Genomic DNA, 24,013 nt, shown 5'->3' with positions numbered 1-24,013 from the left:
CATCAATTTGTGGCTTATTATCTGAGCCACGAAAACCAGGAACTTTCAAAACGTTTGGTTATTTAGTACACCACTGTTTTAATACTAGCTCATTTAGGTGCTCATGCAAATAAGACTTGAATACAATTGTAATGCTATATCTCCATTTCATATTGTTTACACGGCAGCTGGAGGATCTTACCTTTGATGTCAATAAACCTATCAAAGAAGCGAATTGGTCTCAGAGAGAAGAAATGAGCCAAGTCCTTCATGCCCACTTTGAATGGATTCCTTTCATCAAGCTGCAGGTGAGTGTGGACTGAGAGGCGGAGGTCCTTCTCGATCTCCTTACATAACTTGTCCAACAGGTGCTGGCAAACAATTCATATTGATGTATAATAAGGTAATATAAATGCATTTGGTGTGCTCTGTCAGTCTGTATTAACAGTTGTGGTTTCCCAAATTAAAAACGAACCAGGGTTGTCACTCAAGCTTTTCGTTTTGCTGCATTATGCAACTAGACATTTGACATCTAAACAAAATGTAGATGTGGAAAAGCAATAATATGTTTTCTGTTATTTCTATTAATATACCCAGAAAAAGGAACTTTTCACAAGTTAATAAAAGTTGCTTGGACTCTAGCAGCTGATTTTGCAGAGAGATATGAGAGAGAGAGATATGAGAGAGAGAGTGAGTGCGAGAGAGCGCGAGAGAGACACACATACACAAACCCATCTTTACAAGCTTACCTCTGTCAAAATGTCCATAATTTCCTTGTTGTAGCACTGCAGTAAGAGCTCGCAGGACTCCAGGTGCCTGGCGTACTTCATAGCAGGGACACAGCTCCACAATGCACTGAACATGTACTGAATGCAAGCAAAAGGAGAAGGCTTATTAAAAAAATATCCATCCATAATCTTACTTCCCAGACACACTCAGAATAACAGGATCTGGGAATAATGAACCCAGTCAATCATACGAACCGGGGAGCACACATGCTGCAGTATACACAATACAGTATATGTCAATGGCAGGCAAGTAAGCACACCAGACTTGGTTTAAAAAACAAAGGCTGTCATACAGGCAGAAAAGGTCCAACAGTTCTAGAGCCCCCTATGAAGCAGGAGAAAAACCACAAATCTAAAAATGTACCTTCCATCCCATCTTTACAAACAGACACAGCCTTAATCTATGCAAATCCTACAATGAAGTATTTTTTGATGAAACCTGCCACGTGGACGCCACTATTGCACCTGTTGTGGCTTTGCAAGAATTAAAAGATGAAAGGTACATTTATATTTATGGTTTTCTGGGTTTGTGAGGTCGTTGTTTAGTACACAAAACCATTAAAATATATGGTGTATAAATGTTCCCACTGGCAATAGTGTAAATAAGTCTCATTAATATGTAATACAGCTCTATCTTACATGTAATCTAGATGCATCCACAGCATTTTCGTACACATCGTCCAGATAAATGGGGAATACCGCTCGATGCCAATACAGGAAGCAGCAGTCACACTGCGTCCTCACTCTAGAATCAAAAGCAAGGTGTTTTAAGGAGCGGTATGAAAGATCTAAGCACATACAAAATAAAGATCTGGAACTTTACCTTTCCCTTAATTCACTTATCAAGTCCAGTTTCTTCAAAACAAGAAGCAGAGGGAGAAGTTCTTCGTCCTTAAAGGTTTTCTGCACATCAAAAGACATTTCTTTGTATAAGCAGACAAAGATCTTATTTGGCATGTTCTCCCTTTTGACTATTAAAGGTATGGTTTTAGGAGAGCAGGTCTCAGTATCTTAAACGTCCTCTACCGTGGTGAAGAGACTTACCATTTGTGTCCCCACACTTAATGCCAGAGCTACAATTAGTCTCCGTTGTCTAGTGCTTGGTCCATTAAGGGTATTCTCCGCCAAGACAAGGGCTGACAGGACATCCAACCGCTGCTCGCTGTACTTCTTGTCTGATATTACTCGTTTCTGCATTTGTACAAGGTAGAAGAGCAGTTTACTCCCCCTCGCCTGATTTTCTACAGCATTCCCACATTTTAGCACTGTTTATAAGTTTTTTCATCCAAAAACACTAGGATAATTGTTGTGCTGGGACACGACACATGTGAAAGTTAACAATGCAAGGGAACTGACTAGACATCAAACTATATCTACAATGTTAAAACATGTGTGTCTGTGTTTAAGGGTATGCTTAATAGTCATTCCTACATAGATCATTTATTAAACCACAATAAAGGAAAGGAAAGATCGACTTTGCAAATGTGATCTATTTAAAGAATAACCCTTGGGAAGCTTTTGCTCAGAAATCAATTTACGTGAAAAAAAGCAATCCTCTTAAAAACTAGGCATTCTCTTCTGTTACGGCTAGGAATAAATGTGTACTCACTTGATCGTATATAGGTTTACAAAGATCATGAACAAAAATATTGGCTGTGTATAGTTAACCTAAAGGCAGCTAAGAGTACTTCTACAAAAGCAGGAGGACTGCATGTTCTATCCAACATATGTCATTTAATGGTTAGAAGCTTAACGCACATAGAACAGGTTCATACCTTGCCCACAGCGATGGCATTAAGAGCTTGATGCTGTAGGTGTTGAGTGATATGGGACACAGAGTCTGCGACAGCCATACTTCTTCTGTGGAAAGTGTGCTCGATTGCCTGTAAGTGCACCCGCAAGCAAAAATTATAACACAAAGAAATCACAGGAGTATCCGCTTATATCGCTACACGTGCTCTGTGCCAGTTACCTTGAGAAGTTCCACAAGTCTACATAGTGCTTTCACGGACGTTTTGGTCATAGGTTTCTGCATAGACATATACAAGTTCATCGTTGTTTTGATGATGTTGCTAAGGCCGCATGCATACAGAAAGCCCTAGAAAAAAGAAAATAAACACATGTCAACAACTTTGGCACAAAACCAGCAGAACCAACATTCACTCACAAGATGCATTTCTGAACACAATTCATTTTAATTCATTTTTGTCAACTTTTTTCTCTTTAAAACAATTGATCTCACATATAAAAAGTGAAAATCAATTGACACTTTGATTTTAGACTGTGAAGTTATTACCTGTACAAATATATTACATCGGTTGGTCAAGTCCTCAGCAAATTTGTCCATTTTTGGCTCCTTTGCCAAAATAGATTCCATTTTCATCATCCAGGAGCTGACAAACACGTAGTATGACTGGACATCTCTTGGAGAAATCCCACAACAGGAAATTAGTGAAAAAGGACATAACATTTTTAATACTAGATGGAATATATATATATATATATATATATATATATATATATATATATATATATATATTGTATTTCTATATTTATTGTATTATCCAGTCTTGCCACAGGTACCTCACTTTTTTTTACAACCGCACACTAAAACATAAATAACGTACTAAAATCCAGTCAAAACACGTTCTTTTGAGCCGTCAACTATACACATAATGGGAGCACACAATCTGGCAGGAACTCACTTGGTTAAGGACTGAGCCCGAGTCTGTAGGTAGCCTTCCCTTTGTGCTTTAATGGAATGTAAACTCTTCCGGTCCATAAGTTTGGCAGCAGCTGGGACTTTCTGGATGAGGAAATTGTCAGCGTACCATATGACGTTGGCTATTAAAGTGATCGCCGGCACCTACAGCCAAGTAAACTGGTATTATTAAACCTTTAAGGCCAAAAGATTTTTCCACTTAAAGACAAAATCATTTTTGTTGTCTTCGTTCAGTCCTAAATTCCCTCTCTCTCATTTAGTGTACTCACAAATTATATATAGCTTTTTTTTTTTAAAGAAAAAGTAAGCATTTCTTTCAAAACCATACCAATAAATATATAAATTTTAGTTTTGTGCGATTTTGTTATATACTGCATATGGCTAATGCAAATTAAAAATTTTCTAATTTACTTGATTTACACCTAGGATTTCAATCAATTTTAGAAGTTAAAGGGCACATATGAAACAATGCACATTGTATTTTCCAAAGAAGAAGTCAAAACCCTTTATAACCTCATTCCCATTTTACTTTGCTCTATTGGTTTATACCTAATTGTGAAAATGTTTTATCTACAGTACCTTTTTACAGACATCCAAGAGAGATCTGTACAATTTCTTGTCCACGGTGCGAAAGATCTGGAAGTAAAGGACGAACAGTCCACACAGTGCCACATATCGCTCCCGCTGGTCTATCTCAGAAGCTTCACCTTTATTTTGGGAGTGAGAGGCATCAGTGTACCACATCATATTAACGAACAATAAATCTGTTTAATTGCTTGTGGAGAAAATGGCCTTACCAAGTTTAACTTCTACATTTGAAAATATCGTTCGGATATTGTGTGCAAACTCTTCTGCGAACGCCCCATTCTTGGATACGGATGGACCACCATTGGAGGAGTCAAACTGCTGCTCAACACAGCCCTGTGTTATAAGACAACCAAATTTAAAAGAAAAAAAAAAAACACACACACAACAAATCACACAAACATTTAAGTCTATTGTTTTTTTCTGCACATTCATTCTAGTGTGCGCTGCTTCACCATGTAGAACCATCTTCAAGGAGAGCTTCATTCAAATAATTTGACCAAGGTGCAGCACTGATCTATCAGGATATCACTACAGTACAAGCAATAGGCTGTCATGTTTACTGAGAATTCAGTATTCCTTTAAAAAATGTGCCATCATTTTAACCAAGTTTAGTTTCCAGCACACAGGGGGACTGTAACAAGGTGCTGTTGCACCAATACAATCACCTGCCATGCAGAAGTAAACTTATCTCCTGATAAGTGCTATAGTTACTGCTGGTCAGCTAAAGTACAAGCTTGGTGAATGCTCCTGGGTAGGGTATAACCAGATCCCCCATGTTGATTTCAATGGCAGCACCAGGGACTGATAGGATGCTTCAATGTAATGGGACCTTTAACAATGATTGCATAGTGCGCAGAATCCAGCCTCTAACTAGGGAAATTTATCACAGCTCTATTTTGGCTCTCCGCTCAGCAATGAACTATTGCTTCAAAATTACCTGAAACAGTGTGCCATCAAGCAACTGGCTCTCCAACTTCATCATCAGCTTCTCGAAAGGTTTTAGTTTATCTTCTTGGATCCCAAACTTTACAGGGTTATGATGAACAGATTTTAACAACCTGTAAATAAAGATAAAGCAGAACTATGAAAAGGAATAAACAAAAGTTATAACGTTTATCTACCTAGCAGAAGCCATTTATTCCTATGTCAGTGGATAGAACTTCTACTATAAGCTTAAACAAGAAAAAGCATTCACTGATGTACTAAAAGTATAGGGCTCGAATAGACCAAATAATGGCATTCTGTCATGGCCCTAAAGTGGCCCTGTTATCTTAACTCTATCGGGCATCTGTGTATGATTGGAAAATCTATAGCAGTCTACTTGGGTCTAATAAGTAAGGACAGATGACAAACAGAAAGACTGATTTCCAATAAACCCAACAGTTAGTGGACTAGCTAGTTTTTGCTGCTGGCTAGTAGACATTTTGGCAAGCACTCCTACGCATGTTAAGCAATTCAATGATGGGTAGTCTAGGCTTGGCAGCTTACAATCCGTGAGGAGGGTTCAGTCAGCCCCGTGGTCTCTTTATTAAATATTTAAAAATGTGGTCATTTACTACATTACAAAATATATTTGATTTAAAAAAAAAAATTAGAAAAAACAGGAAATGCGGTATGTACTTTCATATTATAATAGGGGCATTGCTCAAGAGCTTTTAATCAGCAAATCAGCTAACTAGTAACTGGTGTAAAATGGAAACCATGATGATATTGTCAACCCTAACCCTTACGATGTTGCAATTAAATTGTAATTTCCAATATACAACATCAAGCTCAAGTGCATTGGCTTCCAATTACCATGACTACATCCAGCTTGTCGTAATAAAAGACCTATTATAGAATGCGGTCTAACCTTTTATACATGGTCCAGTGATCCTTCAGCACAGAGTGGTTTTCAATGATCTCATCCAGAGTCAACAGAACGGTCAGCAGCTCTCCGAGGTGCTCATACATTGTCTGAATAAATTGTGTATGGTTCATTTTAGAAGTAGAAAACTATCGCAAAACCATGAGATGCCGGCTTAACACAGTGATGGATTTTCCACATGTAGGTTAATGAAACAGACCAAGGGGTTTTAATCAATATTAATACAATAAAAAGAAGCACATAATGTGACAATGGCTAAGAACCATTCAGCCAACTAGTCTGCCTGTTTCTCCTGCTGTAAGAGTCAAACCTTAAATCACTCCTTGGTCTTGTCATATCCAGGAGAGCTTTATGCCTATCCCATGTTTATATTTTCACCCACTAAGTAAAGTAAGGAACACAACTGTTTTTTGTAATCCAAAAATTAAATAACTAAAAGGGTTATTGTTTTGTATATAGACTTTCCCTATAGTAGTTAAAGTACGCTGTCCATGTGAAAATGAGGTGTTCTTACCAGAAAATGAACTCCTGTGGTTTCTATAATTTTGGGTTCAGTTCTGTAAAAGTAAAATTGCAGATAATTAGCATGCATCCATTGCAATAAAGTGGGATACACGCAAGTTTACTTAATGTCCGCATGTCACCCAGAAGCCTTGAAGTATTCCTTCAAACACATGTTGGAAATAATTACATTTACTGCTACCGAAGCTGATAGTTTCTGGTATATTACGATGTATGTTAAGGCAAATTGGTAACTAAGGTGACAAAGCAACCTTTTCAAGCAGACCCCAGATGAAGAAGCTTGGGATAAGTGCGGTAGTCAGAGACCAGCTGATATACACAAAGCACAGTTATACTACACTGTTTGATGCTATAAAAATCAATGCTCCCATCCTAACATACAATATCCTAATGCCCCCCAGTTCAACTGATATGGTCTGAAAGGGAGGGAGACAGACAGCTATCCTCTACCAAAAAGGTACGTGCTGGTGGAGATAGCATAAATTACTAGCTACTACCAGGATGAGAACAACTAGCACCTGGTGCCCTTAATCCAACTCCCTGCTGGCTTTGGAGATTCCCTGGTTCCACATCTCATTTAACTAGTGGCCTCTATATAAGATGCACCCAGTAGGGCTCCAATCATCCCCATTTCTTATTAGGTGGTAAGTTTATACTAGTCTATAAAGCTAGGCATTACCTGCTGCTTGTGTACAAGGCTGCTAGCTGATGGACAACATTCGTAACTACTTCATAACACCGGGTAACGAAACACGAGAGTTCCTGTAAGAAATCAACAGATTACAGACAAGGGGTGAGAAAATATGACCAACCTCGACTCCCCTGCTCCCTGCAGAACAAACAGATTTAGCTCATGGCTATATCATTAGTTCTGTGGCTAGCAAACCCGACATAAGTGTCCATTCCAGATACTGATCGTTTTAATCAAATAAGATTAGGCTTGGAGATTATCAAGTAACCAGGAGTGATAACGTGGGCAGCCCTTGTTATATAATAATATCCTGTTAAACTACAGCATCAGGCCAAAACTACAGGTAAGATTTGGCTGTAGCTTTGAGAGGCCTGTGCCCGTATCTACTTATATGTTTTGAGAAGATATCCTAGATGTCTCATCTGTTATTCCCAAGCTGAAAGCTGCTCCAAAGGCCCTTCCTAGAAACGTGAGCGTGTCTTTGTGCTCAACATTGGACTTAACACAGGCCGGCCTGCAAGATGAAGATACATTTCTTCACATTAATTGCTTGCGCATAATTTGCATTGGTAAAGCGGATTACTTTTAAACCTTAAGACAAGTTAAAATCCTGTCCCGTTTCCTAGCTGTGTCAGCTGTGTTCACACACAACCAGTCGATAAAACCAACACCGTCTACCAGTATCAATGCCATCCATTTTTTATGCTCCCATCATAAAAGGCTTCCTTTTGGATGCGCAATGAACGATAACTAGACCATTCTATTTGTTGTTATGACGCCAAGGTGACTTCAGAACGGGAATTATTTTTTCCCACTCCCAATATTGGGGCTGCAGCTATCAAACAAAATTAAGGAACATCACAGAAACTCATAGGAGAAATACCTACAAATATCAATTGGTGTGGACTATAAAAGCATGACACGTACAGCGGATCATGACAACACAAAACACATCCAGCACAGTTGCCCCAATAAGTATGAAATGCTGTCATATTTATGTCCCTATGCCACATAAATAGATGGTAATGTTTGCTGAGGATGCCTGTGAGACTCAAATGTATTGATATTTTTTCATGCAATATGTTACAATCTGTCCTTAAATGAAAACTCCAGCCACCATATGGACTTTATGCATACGATAGACGAAAGGTCCATTTGTTTTTGTGGCCCGTTTGAAAATACATGGCCAAACACATAATATATTTAGTAGATGGTTTCAAAGATAAGCCTATAGCTACAAAAATGGGATTCAGACTTTACCAGTCCTTTAAAAGAGGGGCATATAAACAAGAGGTTTAATTGCAGATACGACGTTGACCGTTGCTTGCAGTTTAAACATTATTAGGGCTGCAACAACTAATCGATAAAATCGATAATAATCGATAATGAAATTCGTTGGCAACGAATTTCATTATCGATTAGTTGAATCGATTATTATCGATTATAAAATGAGGGTTTTTTCAGAGCAAACGCTCTGAAAAATCCCCCTCATTATATAATCCGTTTAGTCTGACTCACCGTCTCACAGCAGCAGCTCCTACTTACTCCCCCTCCCTGTAATCACTGTGACAACTGGCCCCGCCCCTTCCTTCTCCAGGTCAGAACCACATGGCTGTGACACTCATCTAACTGTAAGTATATATATATATATATATATATATATATATATATATATATATATATATATATATATATATATATATAATGTGTATGTGTGTGTATATATATGTGTATGTGTGTGTATATATATATGTGTATGTGTGTATATATATATATATATATATATATATATATATATATTTATTTGGGCTACTGAAAGTTAGGGGAGCTGGGGGTTAATTTAGGGGCAGTTATGGTTAGTGGGGTGTTTAGGGTTAATTTAGGGGCAGTTATGGTTAATTGGGTGTTTAGGGTTAATTTAGGGGCAGTTATGTTAATAGGGTGTTTAGGGTTAATTTAGGAGCAGCTGTGGTTAATGGGGTGTTTGGGGTTAATTTGAGGCAGTTGTGGTTAATGGTGTGTTTAGGGTTAATTTAGGGGATGCTGTGGTTGATGGGGTCTTTAGGGTTAATTTAGGGGATGCTGTGGTTGAGGGGGTGTTAAGGGTTAATTTAGGGGCAGTTATGGTTAATGGGGAGTTTAGGGTTAATTTAGGGGAATCTAAATCCTGGGGGCAGTGAAGTGACATATCTGGGGGTATAAGGCATATACAGTATATAAGGCATATGTGGGGAGGGCAGTGTGGCATGTCTGGGGAGGACGGAGTGGTGTATCAGGGTGTATAAGGCATATCTGGGGGTAGAGTGGCATATCTGGGGGTAGAGAAGTGGCATGTCTGGGAGGCAGCGTGGCATGTCTGGGAGGCAGGGTGGCATGTCTGGGGAGGATGGAGTGGGGTATCGGGATATAAGGCGTATCAGGCACAGTGGCAGATGTGGGAGGCAGCGTGGCATATGTGGGAGGCATTGTGGAGTGGCAGATGTGGGAGGCAGCATGGCGTGGCATATGTGGGGAGGGCAGGGTGGCATGTCTGGGGAGGATGGAGTGGTGTTTCAGGGGGTATAAGGCGTATCAGACACAGTGGCATGTGGGGGGTAGAGTGGAGTGGCAGATGTGGGAGGCAGCGTGGCGTGGCATATGTGGGAGGCAGCGTGGAGTGGCAGATGTGGGAGGCAGCGTGGTGTGGTATATGTGGTAGGCAGCGTGGCATATGTGGGGGGGCAGCATGGCATGTCTGGGAGGCAGCGTAGCAAGCCTGGGCTCAAATGTGCATATATTGGGGGGCTGGTTGGGAAATAAAGACAAGAAATGTATTATCAAAGTTTTTTTATTCTGCTGTTTGTATTTAACATCATTTGTTTAGTAAATTATTTTAAATAAATGAAAAATTTACATTCATTTTTTTTATCCGATTAATCGATTAATCGAAAAAATAATCGGCCAACTAATCGATTATTAAAATAATCGTTAGTTGCAGCCCTAAACATTATTATTGCTGACTCTCACCATTTAATTACCCAAAAGAAAACACAATATTATCACAAGACTAAGAATCAACTAGACGTTTTAAAGATATATTTTTTCATCAAAAAGTAATTTTGGTGAGGAAAGCCAGAAACAAACATCCATCTGAATTTACATTACAAATGGGAATGAAATGGATTATACGTGAAGGGAGGTTTACCTGTAAGAATGAAACAAACCTTCCCATTTGTATCTGGGAATCACCCTCCGGAACACTGGAATCGGCAGCTTTGGAAAGAAAATAGCTTGCATTAGAACTACTTTTTTCCCGAGTGTGAAATGGGCCCCTAAGTTTTAGTGCCATCTCTTGCCAGGGATGGTCCTATATAATGTGTATTGACGTATGTGATACATTCTTCTACTCCCCAAAACCCATCTGAGTTATTAATAAAGGCCTGTAGAAACTATAAAAGAGTTTATGAACGACAACTTACCACCTTCTCCATAAAATAAAAGGCCATTATAAAACTTGGATTCCGCCTGGAACAAGACAGGAAAATAAACATTATGAAATGCAGTAAACGAATTCATATACATTACACACACACAGGAGTTCACTCCTGGGAAGACTGGCATCTTTCTCACTATAGAATGATGGAAACATTTGGAAATGGCCTTATAACCCTTTCCAGAAAGGCAGCAACAATTTCTTCTCTAAGATTGCTGATGTCTTTCCTCCTTGTCACCTGAATGCTCAAGACCAGTAAAGTGCTAAAACTTCGGCTTTTATAGAGGTGGTTACACTTGCTGATGATCAAGGGTATTTGATTAGCAGCACCCGTCTGCTACTTAGCATCTTAATTCCTATGGAAGCAGTAAGGTGTACTCAGTTTTTCAAACACGGCCTCTCCATTTTGGCTTTATTTTTGTAGAATAAATCATGACACGCTGTAACATGTCATATGTTGTTCATCTTAAGTTGTATTTACCAAATTTTTAGACCTGCCAAGGAACAGATGATTGTTATGTCCTGATATGTAAAACTATAGAATTCAAAGGGGGATTGTGTGAATATTGTGTGTGTGTGTGTGTGTATATATATATATATATATATATATATATATATATATATATATATATATATATACACACACACACACACTCACTTTTGCTTAAAAAAAAAAAAAAAGGAAGGAAGGAAACTAAACTCTAGGACAAACTGAAAATCTCACCTCATACTTAAGCTTCTTAATTTCACAACACAAGGCTGCGTACACTGTTATGACTTTATTTAAAACCTGTAGGGGAAAAAAGAGCAGCGTTAACAGTAATCCAGAAGTATGACAACACTGAATGTATTTGTGGAAAAACTCCTACAGAAAGCAGAACAAAAAAAATGGAATATAGAAAGCATTTAGTGAAGAAAAATATACTTTCTCCTCATTTCAAAATGTTTACTGGAGCATTGCTTAGTTAATATGTAAATGTTTGAAAAATCCATTAGCAGTATTTACTTACATCTACATCTTACATGCTGTGAAACTACTTTTACATGGAAATAATTTTACATAAAATATTGTATTTTTCATAATATTTATCTATCCACAAAATGTCATTGAAAGCGATTTAGAAACATGATATTTTTGTTTATAGAATTAATTTGGATCAGATACATGAATAACAAATGTGTTACTGTATCAAATGAACACAAAACATTTAAGGTGCTAGGTATTACTAACACCATTGGGGGCATAGAATCGCTGAAAAAAATTAAAGTGCGGTAAGCAGACTAAGCATGTTACTGGGGGAAGGAAAGAAAGTGGTTTTGAGATGGTAAGCCAATGAAGTTAAAAAAAAAGAAACAAACAAACAAAAAAAAGACAACAAACAGTCACAAGGATAGTTGCTAACATTACAAAATTACTGCTCAATGTATTTTAAAAAGGGGGGGGCTGTAAATAACCTACTTGAATTCTTAAAGCATGGCATTAAAATGTAGTCCATAACCAATAAGCCTCAAGAAGTTTGTATGTACAAATGTTTGAAGCAGCCCAGCGCAAGAATAACACGCTCTATTGTCTTTCTAATACAACTTTATACCTGGTGGAGCTATGAGCACGTCATCGCAGAAGAACAGCAAAGGCTTAAGAATGTTTGCGAAAGTACCTTGTTCTCTGTCCGGATGAGCTCCAAAAGAGTAGACTGTTCGTACGGGACAAGCTAAAACATGGATAAGAAGACATGTTTATTTCCATAAGATAATCATTTTATTTAGCGCCATCATATTCTGCAGCGATGTACAAAGGGTAAACACGACATGACTAGTAGAGCATAACAATTTGGTTTTACAGAAACAAGAGGTAAAGAGGGTCCTGCTCAGCCGACCCTACAATCTAGAAGGGGGAAATGTCCAAAGTATTTTTCTTTGACAATTAAATGTTATGTAGCATAAAGTAAAATGCCTAACGGCAACTGCTACAGTATAAAAACACATCACGAATAGGAAGTTTAATGCATATGATAGCTAAGTGGTCCCTTTAAATTTTTGGTTTGGCGAAAACTCATGGTAGGGGGTCTAACAAAAGAGAGTTTTGCGACAAAAGCTTTTCCCTAAGCCGTTTTCCTTTGGTGGTTAAATGAAGGCATATAAAAGTACTAACAACGTACTTTCCTATGCGGTTATTATTCACAGGGCTGCCTGGGACACCAGAGAGTCCATTTAAAATAAGTTTAGGTTTTCCCTTTCAACTACACTTGTAACAATCAGACATCAGAGATGAGTTACTGCGAGCTCAACTAGCCGAGCTGAATTGTACAAGTCAGATCAGAAAAGGGAGTATGATCATTCCAACCGTGACCCGAGCTCCAGAACCTTCAAGTTAGGAAAGACAACAATGAGCCTGAGATACATCACATGGTGCCAACCGCATATCAGAAGACAAGTCACATGGGTCAAGTGTGGGATTATTTGTTGAATGTCAAGATACTTGGAAGGCATAGTCTTACTGCATCTAGTCTTTGACAAAGAGGTAACAGAGCCCCTCTGACGTGTACATTTTTTCAGAGATATTTAGTTTGATTGGTGCTGCATGAGCTTAGAAGTTTTATAACTGCCAGGAGATTTAATTGTCAAATCATTTCTAAGATGGGATAAAACCAGGAAATGGCATTCCAAAAAAACCCTCAAAAAATGAAAACGAGCCGAAGCCCAACTGAAGACACATCCAGATATCAATTGGTTAAATAAAAAGGGCAGAATATGGACACTGAACAACAATACTACACAGAAACTTTGGAGTAAAGTCTATTTAAATATACTGCGATCATCCAAAGTATTTATATACACATGTGACTAGAGGCTTGGCATTGATCAGAAAGGCCGCATCAAATATATTTTAAAGAATATGGTGATCGTTATTGTTCTATGGTTTGCAGAGAGGAAGAAAAGTTCACGAACATTCAAGTGGTCATCACGGGAATGCCCTGCTTCTGACAAAGCATGTTCCCACTGACACAGGATATACAGCAGAGGATGCTGACTTAACAAAAGTTATAGATGTCAGGCGTCAGATGACAGAGGTTATTATGAAAAACATGTTTTCTGAAGGTCCAAGTAAGCGTGCAGAGACTGACTCGGGAAATGGGACCAAATGGAACTTGATAACAGGCTGGCACATGTAATAATTCTACAGTCACGCGGTCAGTTTATGAGTTATAAAGCCATTTATAAATCGTAAAAAAGAGTTTAACATAAATTGTCATTAACGGATAATACATTCCATAGTCTATGGTGTCTACCAGAGGCTTTACCTCTAGCTGTTTTAGAGAGCTAAAACATGAAATAGTAAGGAAGCACTGTTGCCTTCATAGATAATTGCAGAAAAACAAAAATCAATAGTGTGGAATTATTGGCGTTCACTTGGACACTTTGTTTAAAAAAAAACAACACTATTTTTATTTTAGATAAGTGGTAAAAAGGTTCTAGTCCTTCTCTCCCGATGACCTCTCTCTAGATCCTACCATAACAGCTCACAACTGAAATTTCATGGAAGTCATGCCCCTGTCTAGTGTAATCTCAAAGTAAGATTGGCCACGCCATTCTCTTTATAGCCCTAGGTTGGGTCAGAGGAAGGGAGACAACAGTTTATTAAATCAGGCACCATTCACGCCTTACTAAAGATGATGGAGCAGATGCTTATTAATATACAAACTAGGGCTGCAACTAACGATTATTTTAATAATCGATTAATCGGCCGATTATTTTTTCGATTAATCGATTAATCGGATAAAAAAAAACAATATGCAAATTTTTCGTTTATTTAAAAGAATTTAATGAACTGGATGTTAAAAAACAACTTAAAATTTACATTAACATTCTTATTTTGTTATGATGTAATAAAAAACAATATTTTCAAAGTACAAGAACCCAAACACAATATTTATGAAACAAAATAACCCCAAACATTCTGAAAAGAGGTGGACTATTACTGTTCAAGAAACTTTGCCCCAGCACTTTGCACTTTGCACCCAGCACTTTGCACCCAGCCCTGGCACTTTGCACCCAGCACTTTGCACCCAGCACTTTGCCCCAGCCCTGGCACTTTGCATCCAGCACTTTGCACCCAGCATTCAGCACTTTGCACCAGCACTTTGCACCCAGCCCTGGCACTTTGCACCCAGCCCTGGCACTTTGCACCCAGCACTGGCACTTTGCACCCAGCACTTTGCACTGTGCCCCTGCACCCAGTCTCTAACTCTGCCCTGCACCCAGCCCTGCCCCCACATTCTGCCCTGCCCCCACACTCACACTCTGCCCTGCACCCACTCTGCCCTGCACCCACACTCACACCCTGCCCTGCATCCCCACCCCCACTCTGCCCTGCACCCAGTCTCCCACTCTGCTCTGCACCCACACTCACACCCTGCATCCCCACCCCCACTCTGCCCTGCACCCAGTCTCCTGCCCTGCACCCCCCACCCCCACTCTGCCCTGCACCCCCACCCCCACTCTGCCCTGCACCCCCACCCCCACTCTGCCCTGCACCCACACTCACGAACCGCTCTGTGCGAATGGAGCCACTCGCACAGAGCGGTTCGCTCTGTGCGAATGGAGCCACTCGCACAGAGCGGTTCGCTCTGTGCGAATGGAGCCACTCGCACAGAGCGGTTCGCTCTGTGCGAATGGAGCCACTCGCACAGAGCGGTTCGCTCTGTGCGAATGGAGCCACTCGCACAGAGCGGTTCGCTCTGTGCGAATGGAGCCACTCGCACAGAGCGGTTCGCTCTGTGCGAATGGAGCCACTCGCACAGAGCGAACCGCTCTGTGCGAGTGGAGCCACTCGCACAGAGCGAACCGCTCTGTGCGAGTGGAGCCACTCGCACAGAGCGAACCGCTCTGTGCGAGTGGCTCCACTCGCACAGAGCGATTCGCTCTGTGCGAGTGGCTCTGTGCGATCCGTGCACATAGACATGAAGAATACTTACCTCCGGAACGCGTCACATCCGTCACGTAGCTAGAAGGCGGAGACTGCAGAGCGTGTAGCAGAAGCGGGGAACGCTCGCGGAGGTAAGTAAAAGGAGCCGAGTGCTCCAACAACGAATTGATCACTCGATTAATCGATAACGGAAATCGTTATCGATGATTTCCGTTATCGATTATTATCGATTTTATCGATTCGTTGTTTCAGCTCTAATACAAACATCAACATTGTTGCATGATGTCTATCTTATTGTGTACAATTAAGAAAATACAACTACACCTATATGTGTTCTAACTCCCGACTATAAAAATAAGTATTTCTAGATACCTGCAATATAAACTGAACTGACTTTCACCTAATAAACATTTAAAGCTTTAACTTTTTTTTTTTATACAAAGTCACCAAGCCATGAGGTTCATTTTTTTTTAATACATAAATATATTTATACATGTAGAAATCCTCCAAGACTAACAAGGAGTTGCACCCCCCCAACAGGTTTTGCAGTGTAGTAATGACAGTTCTAAATGGGGTGTTATTTATTGGACGCAAATCAGTTTTGTGTAATTATAAGGAACACAAACCTTTAAGGCAATTGGATCCAGACTGAAATCCCAAACATCCCCGATAGAATCATCCAAAGCATCTTCAATTCTCCGAAGCTGGGAGCTGTACTCTTCAAGAAACTTGCCATAGTTTTTCAGCTGGACCTCAGCATGGATTTCTGGAATAATAAAACAGTCTGGTTATAGAAAGCTGCAGCAAGTAGAAGAGTCGATATACTCTTGGATCCTCGTATTTCCCATGTACATTTTAATGGTGTTGTCCCACCTATGATGGTGAATATATTTTTTTAAATTAAATGCAGCATTAGACACTTGAAGATAACGCTTAAATGTACAATTGTGTCATTTATAGGTTTCTCTGGAACATTTAATCACCATGTTACACAAAAGCAAGCGCTAATAGGTTGTTGCCATAGACACTGAAAGAGCATCTTAAAAGATTCTGCATTTTTTAATTGATTAAACAATTAAAGAAAATACAGTTCTGCTAAGGGTTATTTGCTTAAAATACTAGAGAGTGTAGCTAATGTTGTGCATACGTGGAACAGCATTCTTAGGACGTTCTGAAACCATTTTTGCATTCACGTGTCAAAACTGCCAATTTCAAAGCTTTAACTTCTAAGACTATATCCAATTAAACAGTTTGTAAGCAAGGCTTTCTTTACCTTATTTATTGGTTTGGCTGAGTCAATCTGAATATGCCATACACCCACATAACAATGACGCCTGTCTGTTTATATAGGATCTGCCACGTATAGCTGAAATGTAACTATTTCAATGAGGGTATAATAAAGCACTATTACAACAATGGAATACTGGATCATTTCTTGTATCTGAGGTCTCATGTTTGCAAAGCCCGTTGCTCCTAATCCCAAATTCATCATTCCATGCCTGCTTCAAAATCTACACCTTAAAGAACCCACCCCATTATAAAGTCAAAGGAAAGGCAACAGTAATAACCAGTTAGATAAATGAGTAGGATGCTACATATGTACTCAGATGGCACCAGTGGAGCATAAAAGGTTAATGTACGATGTAAGATTGGAAGAGTGTTCCTTTATTGGCTCAGTTCCATTATTTCATGTTCGTAATATGTCCTACCCACACACCGATTTAGTAATCAACTGATTTGTATCCGTTTGAGATGTTGTGCAAGGTTGGGAAATACATCCAAGCAACTTTCCAACGGAAAGTTTAAATAGAAACATTGTGACTTTTGGGCCTCTTACGATTTAGTAAGGAGGACCTGTCACCCATAGCTGGATTCTAGCGGTGATAAAGACAGCTCTGTTTTATTGACAAATTTGTTTCATTGTGATAACAATGGCCTTTGTTTCCCTTTAACCCAGATCCTGTCCTCTATAGAAGAATCCACTGAGCAAATGGGAACGTGAGCCCCAGTCTCTGAACACACATGCAAGGCTTCATATACCCGGGAAGCTATGCTACGCTTCTATCAGAAAATGTTCCCAGGAAGCATGGTGCGTTTCCAAGTAACACGATGCTCATTTTCCTACGAGAAAGGCGTCAGTAAAGCAAATAACCGTTGGCTTCACTGGTGCTAGTGTGGGGGATTGGCAGTCATTTGAATGTGTTCTGCAATAGTCGGCCCAAGTAGCCTCCAAGACAAAGACTCTGTATTAAAGTACTTTGCAACAACAGTACATTGTAACTAGAGAGCAATATGATGAAATACGAGGAAGCTGATTCAGTTTTCATGCTACAAGACAGCATTTTTCAACAACTCAAAAGAACCTACAGATCCAGAATAGCAACGTTGCTTTCAGCAACACAAACACTTCAGACACCCCTTCATGGTAACTGAGAGATGTAATGCAGGGTCATTGCCTCCTTTACGAGTTTAGAAAAAAAAAAAAAAAAGTCCAGTTTACTTAACGAATGATGAGCCAAGTATTTTGACCAGGGATAAACCAGCAGGCGGAAGTCACCAGCAAAGCCGTTTTATTTTTATAAGTCAAAAATGTTTAATGTCGCTTAGACTGAACTATGTATATGGTATAAAGCATTTCAATGGAAATAATACTGAAGCGTAAAGTAGTATTTCATAGTTGGAGGATTATATGTCTTACAAGATCTGAATCAGTACGTTAGCATCTCTATCAAACAATGCACAGATGTGACAGTCACTTATTAGCAATGACAGCAGCGCACGTTCTATTTTCTACAGGCACTAGAATACCATTCAGAGAACACTAGCTGCCCAATCGCCAACAGACTTAAAGCCAATAAAATCATCAGTAAAATCACATAATATTTCCCAGGTACTTTATGGACAACTTACAGTTGTGCTCATAAGGTTGCGTACCCTGGCAGAAATTATGAAATGTTGGCATTGATTTTAAAAATATGATTACCGTATTTTTCGCTCTATAAGACGCACCTGCTGATAAGACGCACCTAGATTTTAGAGGAGAAAAAAAAGGAAAAAATATTTTGAGCTAAAAAATGGGCTAAAATATTTATTACAATAACTGAATAAGCTATGAACACAGTAAGACACACACAGACACAGTGAGACACACACAGACACAGTAAGATACACACACACACAGTAAGACACACACACACAGTAAGACACACACACACACAGTAAGACACACACACACAAACACAGTAAGACACACACACACACAGTAAGACCTCCCTCCCTAACCCCCCTTCTCAGTATCTCCCCTCTAACTCCCTAACCCCCCCTTCTCAGGATCTCCCCTCTAACTCCCTAACCCCCCCTTCTCAGGATCTCCCCTCTAACTCCCTAACCCCTCCTTCTCAGGATCTCCCCCCCCCCGGTCACTTACCTTAAACTCCTGTGTTGGAAGCGTGAAGCGTTTGTCTCGGGTGCCGGCGCTTCACTGCTGAGCGCCGGCGTCTGACGTCATATGCCGGCGCCCAGCGTAAAGCGCCGGCACCCGAGACAAACGCTTCCAACACAGGAGTTGAAGGGCTGAGGCAGGCGGCGGTGGCGGCGGTGGCCGCTGCCGCCAGCAAAGGATTCCTGTATATCTGTCAGGCAGGGGGGCCCGAGAGTTGCCGAGCGGTTGTCTTCAGCAACCGCTCGGCACCCCTTGGGCCCCCCTGACTGGCAGAAATCCAGGACTCCTCTGCTGGCGGCCGCCGCCGCCGCCTGCCTCAGTTGCGACCCCGGATTTATCGGCGTATAACACGCAGGTAGGGTTTAAGCTCCGGATTTTAGTTAAAAAAGTGCGTGTTATACGCCGATAAATACGGTATATCGTTGCCCCCCCCCTCCCTGCCTGCATCTTCGCCCCCCCCCTCCCTGCCTGCATCTTCGCCCCCCCCCTCCCTGCCTGCATCTTCGCCCCCCCTCCCTGCCTGCATCTTCGCTCCATAAGACGCGGCTGATTTTTCATCCTACTTTGGGAGGAAAAAAACTGCGTCTTATGGAGCGAAAAATACGGTAATCAAGCTATGTATTATCACACAGTAGTTTGGCTCCTTTTTACAACATAATGATAAGAGATACAACCCAAATGGGCCTGATCAAAAGTTTACATACCCTTGAATGTTTGGCTGTGTTACAGACACAAGGTGACACACACAGGTTAAAATGGCAATTAAAGGTTAATTTCCCACATCTGTGGCTTTTTAAATTGCAAAGGGTGTCTATATAAACAGTCAATGAGTTTGTTAGCTCTCACGTGGGTGCACTGAGCAGGCCAGATACTGGGGAGCAGAAAAGAACTGTCAAATGACCTGGGGAAACAATATAGCCATGAAAAATTAAACAGGACTCGCCAAACTTGGGATACTTTGACGTAGTGGGGGGCTAAGCAATATATGGCCATATAGTGTGACCGAATCTCCAATAGTTATGCCTCAGATAGGTGTTTTTACATAGCATTTGCTAGGATAGCAATCCATACGATCTATAATCATAACCTAAGGGTGATGCTGATTCGACTCTAGACCATGAAGAGCCTATGCTGTTCAGTAAATCTAAATGCTAGTTTTATAACAAATTGGTGAAATCTCTGGCAGGAACGTGGGGTTATTATGATGGACTGAGACAGACCCAAGCCCAAGATCAAACAGCAAAGGCCTTGTAACAGGTAATACATACTTATGTATTTGCTATATTAGAAGCTGAAGAAGAAGAATTGGTTTTTGCATATACAGGATTCAGTCTCACCTGTTACCTTGGATACTGAAGCAGACAACCATTACGCAAAACTAGGTTATCGAGGGTATTAACTATTATTGTGTACAATACTAACATTTCTGTGCACTTACAACATAAAAATGTAACTTACCATTTAAATGTTAACATTATCATTACCTGTAGCACACATCTGTCATCCAATGAAGATACAGTAAACTAACAAAATGGAAAATTGTCAGTATACTACAAATTATATATATATATATATATATATATATATATATTATATATCTTTAGAATGTAATAGACAAAATGTTAATTTGTGTGTTCCTCAGTGGAGACAGAGGATATAGCTGTATACAAAGAATACACTGCCCTTCAACACAGTTTCTTTGATAGGCGGCCGATTGCTGCCATAGCGATTCGCTAATTCAATTCAAGTTCATTTAAAAGGCATGGGCAAATCTAAATGTATTCAGCATGACTTCTATTCACAGAACAGCAGCTGCCATGCAGGAAAAAAGTTTCGGTTTTGTAAGAAATGTAATGCTCTTTGCACTTTTGGGTGTTTAACAAGTAGTATTAACTTATGCATCTTCCATCTAAATTTGTTGTCAAGTATGAGTGCTGCGATAAGGGACATTGGCTTTCTTCATGAAAACTTTATATATAAAAATAAAAAAAAAATAAAAAAAAAAAAAACCTACACGAGCCATCGTCACCAATAAAAAAAATCCATCATAGAAGAAAAGTCCAGACCCAAGTTCTACTTCCTTACCATCTACACATACACTGTAATCCTCCCTCTAGATTGTAAGCTCTTTATCTAACGTATCGGTTAGTCTGTCTGTTCTAGTCTTGTCATAGCCTTTGACTGTATGTACTGTAAGAAGTGCTGCGTAAACTGTTGACGCTATATAGCCTTTAAAAGGCCAGTCCAGTGTCCCAGGAAGCCCCTAAACAACGCATGTGATAATACTTTGTATGTACTTTCATATGTATTGTTCAAATTGGGGGAAAAGGAGCTTTGCCTGAGGGAGAAGCTGCAGTGCTGCATCTTCCCACCCAATCCGCTGTTCCAACATCCTGTGCTATTGATTGGTTTCTTGAAGCAGCCAATCAGTGGCAAGAAAGAGCTCCCACAGAAATCAACTGAATTACTTTCTGTGCAATGCACACAAGGATCTCAATACACCGTTGACTACATAGTTACTGGGGTATCTGAGATGACTGGTGGGAAGAAGATCACATAAAGGAGATGTGTTTGACTGAACTGGGATTAGGGAAAGGGAGAAATGCATATGGGGGATTCTGCAAGGGGGGCACCGTTTAAATTTAAAGGGACCTCTAAGCGATCATTTGCACTAAAGTGCATACAATGACTGGAGTGCCCCTTTTAAAATGTTGCGAGGTCACATATAACGATTTGGGTGACGTAAGGGGACACTGACGTAGTGACTTAACAAGCAAATCCCCACAGTATAACAATCACTGGAATTCATTAGTAAATGAGATGTAACAGTCTTAGGAGGTATTAACAAGAACTCAACATTGAGATCACGCATGACAATGCCCGCTTTTATGTTTCTTACATCTTTAATGGTAGGTTGATTTGATATAATTGGGGTATTGCTGTGATGTCATTACCAACACTCACAGCCAGATCATGGGAATGCCACTGGGCTAAGAGTCAATATATGATGTTGCTACTTGGAATTCATGCAAATGACAAGGAAGGTGCCCCCCTGCATTTTGGGGCATTATACACATATGTAACAGACAGTATAACGCAGAGGAGCCTTCTGTCCCAGTCACACGCCCTGCTTCATTCTAAGAGCTCTCAGAACATGCCCTTACTTACTCTGGGAGCCGTCATCAAAACGATCAAATTCCCATTCCGGGGAGAGAGCCTCCGTAGTCGTCGCCATCACCGTTCAACCGAGTGAGGGAACACTATACCCAACCCTCCTCCCTTCCCCGTGACACTCGAGGTCACGTGACTTCCTGCCAATGCACGCCCACTACCAAGACTGAAGGGGCGACCGAGTTTGACATGTCTGAAGAGTGATGTGCGCAGGCAGCCATCTTTACTGTGGGCAGCGAGGCGACCCGTGTAATATTTTCGTACGTAAGACTGGATTTTGTCAATCATTGCCAGTGCTGTACTCACTATTAAAGACAACAACACCGTGGGATGCTGCCCTCTGGTGGATAAGACTATAAGCTCACTGAATTGTGAATTGTAGGGACGGTCTTCTGCCCCAAATAGCCTCACCGAAACGAGTGCTTACTTATTATGTAGTTTAATATGCAGCTCTTACAGCTTGTGAAGATACTGCTAAAGCACAGCAGCAACACATCCCCTCCACACACTTAAATTCCCATCGATTTTGGCTTCAGGAGCCTCAGAAAAGTAAAAAAAAAAACACTAGTAATAAAAAAAGGAAAAACATAAAAGTTACAAAAAAGTGTGCCAACAGGTTGCCAGCTGATCTATAGTGAGATCATATGGCTGCACATTTGTGAAAATGTTCCTTTTTATCTAAACCATGTTTGTATAGTATATTTTCATGTAATCCTTTATTTTCTGTGTCCGTATTCTGTGTGCTGTTGCACAGTCAAATGAGGGTGTCAGATAGTGGGCTTAGTTCTGTAGATAAAAATATCTAATAATAAAATAAAATAATATGGAGTATTTCTGTAATCTGGAGATACAGTTGAATATATTTGGGTGGGTTTCTCTGCGGTTACATGTAATCTATGCAAACAATCCTAAGAAACTTGGAAAGTTTTGTGAAAAAAGCAAAGAAAATTAGCGCCCCGACTCCCTTTGCCAGGGATTGGTAATCAACTGTTTGCATGATAAGTGTCCAACTGCTCCTAGCATTGGAAGATCCAGGGAGGGCAACAGGGCAATTGCCTCCCCAAGATAAATTTGTTTTAATGCATGAGCATGTGTCTGTTTTCTTTCTATACAGTAAGAGAATATAAACATGCATAGGATATGCGTGAGGGTATCCTGAATATATCACAAGACAAAGGACCAATTATGTTTTTTAATTTTTTTAACAGCAGGAACAAAATGGACAGACCAGAGGGACCAAATAGTTCTTATCTGTCCTCAAATTTTTCTGTGTACTTATTGTTCCTATTTGCTGGAAACCAATTTGTTTTGGCTACCTCTCCAAGCGCGAGGACAAAAAAAAAGGTAAAATAACATCAGGGCAGAAAACAAATCGGTATGATATGTCAACAGATCTCTACTTCCAGTAAGTAAAATATTTACGTATACCTGCATATATGGGATTTCTATGTCTTATTCAGTTGATCTATAGTGGTCAAGGGGACTGGGGGTGATTACAGGGGAGAGAACCTCTCAATGTCAAGGTAGGGTCAGAAGGGGGAAGTCTTCCCCTAATCTGCAGTCAGTGTGGCAAATATTTTTTTTGGAGCAAGGCCCAAGAAAACGCTTACCTAGGGTATTTTTTTTACATATAAAATGTATTGGCAGGAGGGTCTAATATATATTGTCAGCAGGATCTAATAGTTATATATATATATTGTCAGCAGGGTCATATATTAATATATATCAACAGCAGGGTCATATATTAATATATATCAACAGCGGGGTCATATATTAATATATTTCAGCAGCAGGGTCTAATATTTATATATATATATATATATATATATATATATATATATATA

The 24,013-nt window shown here is 40.0% G+C and overlaps 1 protein-coding gene across 2 annotated transcripts in view; it reads right to left on the bottom strand.

The window, feature by feature from the left end:
* Positions 1 to 22,289, bottom strand: part of WASHC4 (WASH complex subunit 4) — a 31,303-nt gene extending 9,014 nt beyond the window's left edge. For both annotated transcript variants that reach the window (XM_053462561.1, XM_053462562.1), the window contains exons 1-21: positions 22,167 to 22,289; positions 16,183 to 16,322; positions 12,288 to 12,341; positions 11,354 to 11,419; positions 10,616 to 10,661; positions 10,342 to 10,409; positions 7,146 to 7,228; positions 6,459 to 6,501; positions 5,930 to 6,033; positions 5,015 to 5,135; positions 4,287 to 4,410; positions 4,069 to 4,196; positions 3,473 to 3,633; positions 3,064 to 3,190; positions 2,740 to 2,865; positions 2,543 to 2,650; positions 1,812 to 1,958; positions 1,591 to 1,670; positions 1,407 to 1,512; positions 729 to 845; positions 182 to 350 (exon numbers count right to left, since the gene is read on the bottom strand). In XM_053462561.1, the coding sequence (XP_053318536.1) occupies positions 182 to 350; positions 729 to 845; positions 1,407 to 1,512; positions 1,591 to 1,670; positions 1,812 to 1,958; positions 2,543 to 2,650; positions 2,740 to 2,865; positions 3,064 to 3,190; positions 3,473 to 3,633; positions 4,069 to 4,196; positions 4,287 to 4,410; positions 5,015 to 5,135; positions 5,930 to 6,033; positions 6,459 to 6,501; positions 7,146 to 7,228; positions 10,342 to 10,409; positions 10,616 to 10,661; positions 11,354 to 11,419; positions 12,288 to 12,341; positions 16,183 to 16,322; positions 22,167 to 22,233 (2,185 nt within the window). In that variant the 5' untranslated portion in view covers positions 22,234 to 22,289. The remainder of the gene's footprint in view (positions 1 to 181; positions 351 to 728; positions 846 to 1,406; positions 1,513 to 1,590; positions 1,671 to 1,811; positions 1,959 to 2,542; positions 2,651 to 2,739; positions 2,866 to 3,063; positions 3,191 to 3,472; positions 3,634 to 4,068; positions 4,197 to 4,286; positions 4,411 to 5,014; positions 5,136 to 5,929; positions 6,034 to 6,458; positions 6,502 to 7,145; positions 7,229 to 10,341; positions 10,410 to 10,615; positions 10,662 to 11,353; positions 11,420 to 12,287; positions 12,342 to 16,182; positions 16,323 to 22,166) is intronic.
* Between the last annotated feature and the right edge of the window lie 1,724 nt (positions 22,290 to 24,013).

The sequence above is a fragment of the Spea bombifrons genome, chromosome 4 (assembly GCF_027358695.1).
Source record: "Spea bombifrons isolate aSpeBom1 chromosome 4, aSpeBom1.2.pri, whole genome shotgun sequence".
NCBI lineage: Eukaryota > Metazoa > Chordata > Amphibia > Anura > Pelobatidae > Spea > Spea bombifrons.
The sequence above is the reverse complement of the archived record's forward strand: the minus strand, read 5'-3'. Positions and strand labels throughout refer to the sequence as shown.